General features: G+C 41.0%; 1 protein-coding gene across 1 annotated transcript; it reads right to left on the bottom strand.

Moving 5' to 3' along the window:
- Positions 1-273: 273 nt before the first annotated feature.
- LOC140755493 (brachyurin-like) lies at positions 274-5,260 on the bottom strand. The gene is made up of 5 exons (XM_073090783.1): positions 4,685-5,260; positions 3,414-3,681; positions 2,828-2,917; positions 1,709-1,899; positions 274-430 (listed from the first exon to the last, which is right to left on the bottom strand). Exons 1-5 carry the CDS (start codon positions 4,883-4,885, stop codon positions 326-328), a joined length of 855 nt encoding a protein of 284 aa, XP_072946884.1. The 5' UTR covers positions 4,886-5,260; the 3' UTR covers positions 274-325.
- Positions 5,261-8,441: the final 3,181 nt, after the last annotated feature.

Consider the following 8,441-nt stretch of genomic DNA (forward strand, 5'->3'; position numbering starts at 1 on the left):
CGTCTTGGGAACCTTGCCCAAAGACAGTGATGGTGACAATTTTTTATGGTAGTGTTTTTGTTTTTATATTTTTCGTTTTCATTTTTGTATATATGTAAATTTTGTAAATAAGTTGTTTTATATTTACTTATACTTTAATTTATTATATTTAATTTTCTATAAGTTTAATTATAATTGTAAATATTTTTCAGTTAATAAAAACTGCACTAAAATGAAAGAAAAAAAAAACAAAGTAACCACTTCCTTTTTTGAAGGCTGTTAAAAAAAACAACATATACTTTTAAAATTTTATTAAATTAATTGTCAATAATTTCAATTCGTTTGGTTACATGCGAGAACGGATCCAGTCAGCGAAGGAGGTGACTCTCGCGAAACCAGCAGGCATGCCACGTTGGCAGCCCAGGGCTGATCCAAAGGAAGTTACACCAATCTGAAACACAGCATATTATAAGTTTCATTTTATAATATAGAAGCAGCAGACGAGGTTGCAGTCCACCTGATGGTATAGTCCGCGTAAAACTTCTAGTCCGCTTTGAATATAGAATTGCGTCGCCATGGCAAATTGTATGACTACACCTGCTCGCAACAACTTCAGAGCGGACTTGCAGTTTGGCGCTGACTATAAGTGGCTACCGCCGCCCGCTGTCGTAGGTGCTATGGACACACACATAGACAAATACACAAACACCCAGACCCAGAAACAGAAATCTAAATTCATCATTTAGATATCTGTCTGGCCGAGGATCGAACCCGGGACCCTTTGCGCGTCAGACCGGTATGGTGACCGCTCCGCCACGCGGGTCGTCGATGGTCGTCGATGTCGATATGGCACAACATACAATTACTGTTCATTTTTAAAACAAGTTACATTTAATTATTTACAATATTAACCTAATAAAAAAGTACAAAATAATATATGAAACAGGCTTTAAAAATACTTATAATAAAATAGTTAAATATAATAAGCTTCATCCAAATTGTTGTCTCTTGGAAGAGTCCCCAAAACGCTGGCGACATTACCTCGCTGAATAGCAAAGCTAATTCTTTGCCCGAGGTAAGCGCCAGTACTTTGGTCGTGGGTGCACTCGATCAGACGCCTTGAAAGGTGTTTAAAAAAAGATCGAGCGTCAGAACCCCACGGCCCCATCGTCTCTACACCAAACGGCAGAAATATATAGTCTCGACTGAGACTAGCATATTTCTGCAGTTTGCGTATTTCCGCATAGGAACACAACACCAGCTGCCCTAAAAGAAAGTTGAAGATAGGATGGTGCCATTGTATCGACACACGTAGCATCCCACGCAAGACACCTCCCATTCTTCCAAGGAATTAAAGTCAAACCGTCAGGCCTCTTACCATCGTTACCATTTTTAAAATGAACAATCAATATGTTTGAAGGTCCCTTTGTGGTTCGACTCCGGCGGCACCACCGCCACACCTATTTCTACCTAATAACAGCAGTGTTAGGCGCTGCTGTGTTCCGGTTTGAAGGGTGTGGTAAGGGAGACAGACTTTTCCGAGGCGTTCCAGCTTAGGCCTCAGGGGTAGCGGCGCATCAGTTGCCGACCTCAGATAGGAATATCTAATCCTATCTGGGGTTGATTACAGATGTCCATGGGCGGCAGTAGCCACTTACGATCGGGTGGACTGCATGCTCGTCTGCTACTCCTATATTATACAAAAAAAAAATGTTACAGCTTAACTTACAAGAGTTGGTCCTGCAACGAAGAGCGGGCCACCAGAATCGCCGTTGCAAGTGCCTCTGCCGCCAGCGCCGCTGGTGCAGAGCGTGGAGGCGATGATGGTGTTACCGAAGGTCTGGGCGCAGACAGCGTTGGAGATGACGGGGATATTGACGTGGCTCAGAGCTTGGGTGTTTTGGATGTTGCCAGCAGCACCTAGAAGACGAAGACACTGAGCAAGGAACACTCCCAGAAACTTCCCCATCTTGACTAATCTTATATATAAAATTCTTGTGTCACAATGTTACTTAGCGTACTCCTCCGAAACGGCTTTACCGATTTTCTCCAAATTTTATATGCATATTCAGTGGGTCTGAGAATCGGCTACTATCTATTTTTCATACCCCTAAGTGATAAGGGTTGTTTACCCTTAACATTTTTTATTTACATGGCAACACAACGTTTGTGGTTCAGCTACTAAGTATATAAAATGGAAAGATACTTCATCATCACAAAATGATGATTTAAACATTTATTTTTTGAATTATTTACAAATTAAAACATTTTTAGATAAAATAAACGTATAAAAGAATTTCAAACATTTTAGGGATATTTTAGAAAGGAGATGTGGCAACACTTTATTTACGCAACAATTTCAATTCTCTAAACTTGTTATACTTTCTTGTTAGGATTGATCTATTTATGTTTTTTACTCATCTGAGGTTCACGAGGTAACCTGCAAAAGGTACATGCTGTGGGAGCGTCGGGTTATGTAGGATTTTTACTGCACTAAAACTCGTGGCTGTCCTCGGCATTTGGTGGAGAACGGGATCTCCGATGGAACACAACCGGAGTCCTCCGAGCGCAATGCCCCAATCGGGCTCTTCCCTGGGGGAGCATTTACGCTCCTCCCGCACACCTGGTGTTTACGACGGTATGCGACCACACACACCGCCGTCCTTTCCGGGGTTGCTTGTTGGACGGTTCGAGCTCCCACTCTTGCCGCCCGCAATCCCGGAAGCCCCTTTTAGTCGCATTTTACGGTTTAGTGCGGTTTAGCGCGGTAAAATTCCCACATAACCCTTACCTTTGTACCTTTTGAAGGTTTCCCCCTCGTAAATAAAAAAAGGATAGAGATAGTTACCATCAGCAGTACGTCCGAAGCCAACAGCAGTGGCGGTGACGCCGACGAAGAGGTTGCTACCGGTGGCAATGTTAATATTGCGGATAGTGTCTGTAATATACAATGTTATGTTACCCACCGTTTGTGTAGAAAAGTCCTTGAAGGTGGTTTGGGGGTTCCGGCAGCACCACCGCCACACCTATTTCTGTTATAACAGCAGTGTAGCGCTGCTGCGTTCTGGTTTGTGGTAAGGGAGACATACTTATCCGAGGCGTTCCTGCTCAGTATTCAGGGAATCCTAGTGTGAGGCTGTGAGTGTAGAGAGCGTGTTTCTTTTGTTTATAATATAGGAGTAGCAGACGAGCATGCAGTCCACCTGATGGTAAGGCGACTGCCGCCCATAGACATCTGTAATCAACCCCGGATAAGACTTGAATCCTAACTGAGGTTGGCCACAGATGTTACTACCCTTGAAGACTAAATTGGATTGCCTCGGATAAATATGTCTTACCACACTTCAAACCAGAACAGCAGCGCTGCACTGTTATAACAGAAATAGGTGTGGCGATGGTGCCGCCGGAGTCGAATTCTACCTTAGTTAACTTACTCGAGTATGCGACGTGGTTGAACGAAATGATAGCGATGTCATTGTTCAGGTTCCAGTCGTTCCAGCTGCCGTGCATCTGCACGTTGCTGGTTACCACCCGGGTACCACCAGAGAAGAGACGGATAGACCCGAGGACCACGGTGAACTGGCGCGCCTGGCTGGTGCGGTGTCTCCAGCAGTGAGCAGCGGTGACAGAGCGGGTGTTGGAGATCATGGACGACCCACAGACGGACGTACCACCAGTCGTCATCAGGATCACCAAACCACCCTGGAAGAAGGATTTTTTTTTTATAATATAAGAGTAGCAGACGAGCATGCAGTCCACCTGATGGTAAGTGGCTACTGCCGCCCATGGACATCTGTAATCAAACCCAGATAGGATTAGATATTCCTACCTGAGGTCGGCCACAGATGCGCCGATACCCCTGAGGACTAAGCTGGAACGCCTCGGAAAAGTCTGTCTCCCTTACCACACCCTTCAAACCGGAACACAGCAGCGTTTAACACTGCTGTTATTAGGTAGAAATAGGTGTGGCGGTGGTGCCGCCGGAGTCGAACCACAAAGGGTTCTACCACCTTCAAATTAAACATATACAAATTAAAAATATTTAAACATTTAAAGGTGGCAGGAAAATGTGCTTCGACTCCGGTGCACCGCTACACCCATAATAACAGTAGTGTGTGCAACGCTACTGTTATTATAGGTGCTGTGCTTCTTCCTTTCTTTTTATCCTTACTTCCTTACGAATATTATAATCGATATGAGTAAGGATTGAATCGTAAACTATGCATTTGATCAAGTGATCTTTAGCAAAGTTGTTGTCCATGAGCCCACGAAGGTTCCAGAGTTGGTACGACCAATTTTCGCCAGATGGCGCCACTGTCATTCCAATGAAGGTACTATTTTTCAGTTTTATGTATGTTAGTATGTCATAACAATATAAAACTAGTTTATAATATAGGAGTAGCAGACGAGCATGCATTCCACCTGATGGAAAGTGGCGACTGCCGTCCATGGACATCAGTAATCAACCCTAGCTAGGATTATACATTCCTACTTGAGGTCAGCCACAGATACACCGCTATCCCTAAGGACTCAGCTGGAATGCCTCGGAAAAGTATGTCTTCTTTACCACACTTCAAACCAGAACACAGAAGCGCTACACTGCAGTTATAACAGAAATAGGTGTGGCGGTGGTGCCGCCGGAGTCGAACAACAAAGGTTTCAACTTCAAAACTTTATCAAACATCAAATACTTTGAGGAACTCACCATGAAGGGGAACTGGCCAAGGCTCGCGAGGGAGCCTCCCACGATTCTGGAGCCATCGAAGTCCATGGCCTCTTCAGCAGCCTTGATGCGGGCGGCTTCGGGGATACCGATCTCCTGATGGTAGTCGTAGAAGATGGGCTCATATTGAGGCGCAGCTGATGCTGCTACCGCCAGCGCCAGGACAACTAGGATCGGTTTCATCGTGGAAGGCTTTGAATATACCTTGATGATTGCTGCGTTCCATCTTTTATACCGTAGAATTTCTTATCAGGGCTTAAAATATTACTAGATCCTGTTCATTAAATCTTAGATATATTTTGCACTATCTACTAATTATTCGTCTGGTTAATAGAGATCCGTAGTCTTATAATTTTGAAGGTGGTAGAACCCTTTGTGGTTGACGGCGGCACCACCGTCCTACCTATTTCTGCTTCATAACAGTTAAGTGCTTCTGTGTTCTGGTTTGAAGGTTGTGGTAAGGGAGACATTTTTCCGAGGTGTTCCAGCTTAGTCCTCAAGGGTAGCGGCGCATCTGTGGCCGACCTCAGGTAGGAATATCTAATCCTATCTGGCGTTGATTACACATGTCCATGGGCGGCAGTAGCCACATATCATCATGTAAAACTCTAAATAAGATTTGAGTCCTACCTGTCAGCCACAGGTGCGTTGCAACCCTTGAAGACTAAGCTGGAACGCCTAGGATAAGTATGTCTTGTCCCTGTAGTCCCGGGATTAGAATAGGGCTACGGTATCCCCTGCCTGTCGTAAAAGGCGACTAAAAGGGGGCTTCCGGGATTGCGGGCTGCAAGAGTGGGAGCTCAAACCGTCCAACAAGCAACCCCGGGAAGGACGGCGGTGTGTGTGGTCGCATACCGTCATAAACACCAGGAGTGCGGGAGGAGCGTAAACTGCTCTCTCCCCCAAGGGCAGAGCCCGATATCATCGCGCTCGGAGGACTCCGGTTGTGTTCCATCGGAGATCCCGGAGTTCTCCAACAAGCGCTGAGGACGGCCACCGGGGGGGGGGGGGGTTTAGTGCGGTAAAAGTCCCACATAACCCGGCGTCGCTCCCACGTAGTCAGGTACCTTTTGAAAAAAAAGTCTCTCTTAAGATATGATCAGTTTCCTACCTGAGGAGGAACAAGCTGGGATGCATCGGAAAAGTATGCCTTACACCCCTTCAAACCAGAACATAGTGGTGCTTAGCACTGCTGTTATAATAGAAATAGATGTGACGGTGATGGTGGTGGTTTTACCACTTTAAATTGTACGGAACCCAAGTAAATTGTTACTAATTAGTAATTTAGGTTCCTAACTTAATCTGATTAGAATAAATAATCAAAATTATCTTGTATTTAACACTTATATATTACATATCTTTTTTGCTTATCTTTTACGAATATCGCGATAATTCTAAAGCCAGGGTAAATTAAAACTTAATTTTATATATTAAGTAAGTACTAGTAGTGCCCGCTATTAAGGCTTATTTTTTCAATATTTAAAAGGTTATGTGCCCAGGTACGTTGTGTAATTGTAATAAGTAAAGAGCATAAAAATAGTAAAGTACGTAGTGAAATGAAAATTCGGATAATATAACAATATTCGAACATTACAAATGGAGTCGTCAGGAAAGTTAATGTGTGTGGACAAAGGAGATGTTTCAAAATGTATGGGCCCCTGGCCACCTTTTGTACACTATACTAAAAACTAAGAAAATTTGCAAAGAACAATTCGAAGGGGTTCATTTTCTTCAAATCATGTTCGTTTCATTGTTAAAAAACAATAATTTACACTTAAACTTGCAACACAACAGTGGAAAAACATCATGGCGGTAGTGATTACCGTAATAATGTCATCTGTCATTCTATTTTAACTTACTATATACATTATATACTTTTTAATATATTTTTTACGCGAATGGGCGTAGATATATAAATATTGTATTGTATGTATTGAGAAACAATGCCTATATTTGATAAACATTAATTATACATATTTACTTTCATAAATCTTGACTTAAAACCAACATACCAAAATATGTACTTCTATCTATACCAATTTATTTTAGTTAAAACATTTAAGTGTGTAAATAAAACAACTTTAAGTACACATTTGATAATATTTTACTTATTCTTCACTTAGATACATTGTTAATTCATTTTCAATATCGTCCCTTATCAATATTTTCATCCAATCATGTAGCAGGTTCTGTTATATCCTGTGACGAGCTCAGCCCAAACATCAAACAATGGTCATAATGTGAGCGCAGCTACCTACGAGTACGGTTCGTTGCCCAGCGATGCAGTTGCAATAATGACTGATTATTTTGTCATCCCAAGTATGTCCTTGTCTTGCTAATGTAATTATCTAAAAAAAGAGAAATGTAAAAAGATTAGCTTCTCTAGTTTAAAATTATTAACGATTATTTCACGATTAATATGACTAACTGATGTATATTTTACCTGATGATATTGAATCCTTGTCAACACAATCCACAGCGATCGCACGAAAATCACAAGAGTCCATAAAACATAAGCTGGGTAAACAAGTAAGGTAGAATCAGTCCAAAATCGTAAGCAGCACAGAGCAGAAACATATTCAGGATTAAAATGGAATCTTCTCATCAGTACATAACTACATATTTATTCAATGTTTACATTGGAGTCCACTATTATATAAAATGTATAAATCCACTTTTACACATATCAAATTGACAATTTCTTCTTTTTTAATTTGACATGTCACTTACATCTATATAATACCGTTTAAAAGGTGGTTTTGTTATAATTATTATAAATAATTAATTAAATTCAGAAAAATGACGGGATACCCAAAACAAAAGCCAGGTTGTAAAATACTAAGGTAACGATAACTTTACGACAAAAACAGCGAGATACAGAATTACCGACATCACAAGGAGTATAGTAACCTATGTGTGGGGTACACATAGGTTCCCATCGACATCGACAGTTTTGAAAACTTGACATTGACAGTATTCCGCCATATTTAATATTTCAATGAGGAATGCTTATTTTAAATATTTTTTAACAGGAATACTTTAGGTTATCAAAATATATGTGTATTTTTCTTCAATTATACAAATTATTCGTGTTTTTTAGATATAGTGTACATGAGATGGCCGAAAATGAAACATCTCCTTTGAAGGATCGAACTTCAAACAGTGGAAATTTCAAATTAAATGCGCCCTACGTGCAAAGGGGCTTGATATAAGCAAACCAAAACCCGAAAAAGACTTCGACCAGTGGAATAAAGATGATGGACTGGCTATGTTTATAATGACATCTGCTATGGATTTTAGTCAAATAGCATTGGTAGAAAATTGTGAAACGGCGTATGAAATAATGTCTAAACTAGAGTCTATATATGAACAAAAGTCAGAATTAAACAAAATGATTATACATGAACGGTTTTATCAATACAAGATGTCTTCAACTGATAACATAGCACAACATGTAGCTAAAGTAGAGAGCTTAGCGAAACTTTTAAAAGAAAGCGGTGAATCTATCAGTGATACTGCTATAATGACAAAAATTTTGGGAACTCTGCCTCCAAAATACCGGTCTCTCCGGCAAGCTTGGTTATCGTTAGATCCTAAGAATCAAACTATAGTTAATCTCACAGCACGGTTGCTAGATGAAGAAGCTAGTTTAAATGTTGAAGATGAAAATGATGTGGCATTATTTGTGGGAAAATCAGATTCAAAAATAAAAAATACACAAAAGTCGTTACCATTAAAG

The sequence above is a fragment of the Epargyreus clarus genome, unplaced genomic scaffold (assembly GCF_041222505.1).
Source record: "Epargyreus clarus isolate Ecla_fem2 unplaced genomic scaffold, WU_Ecla_fem_2.2 ptg000033l, whole genome shotgun sequence".
NCBI classification, from domain to species: Eukaryota; Metazoa; Arthropoda; class Insecta; order Lepidoptera; family Hesperiidae; genus Epargyreus; species Epargyreus clarus.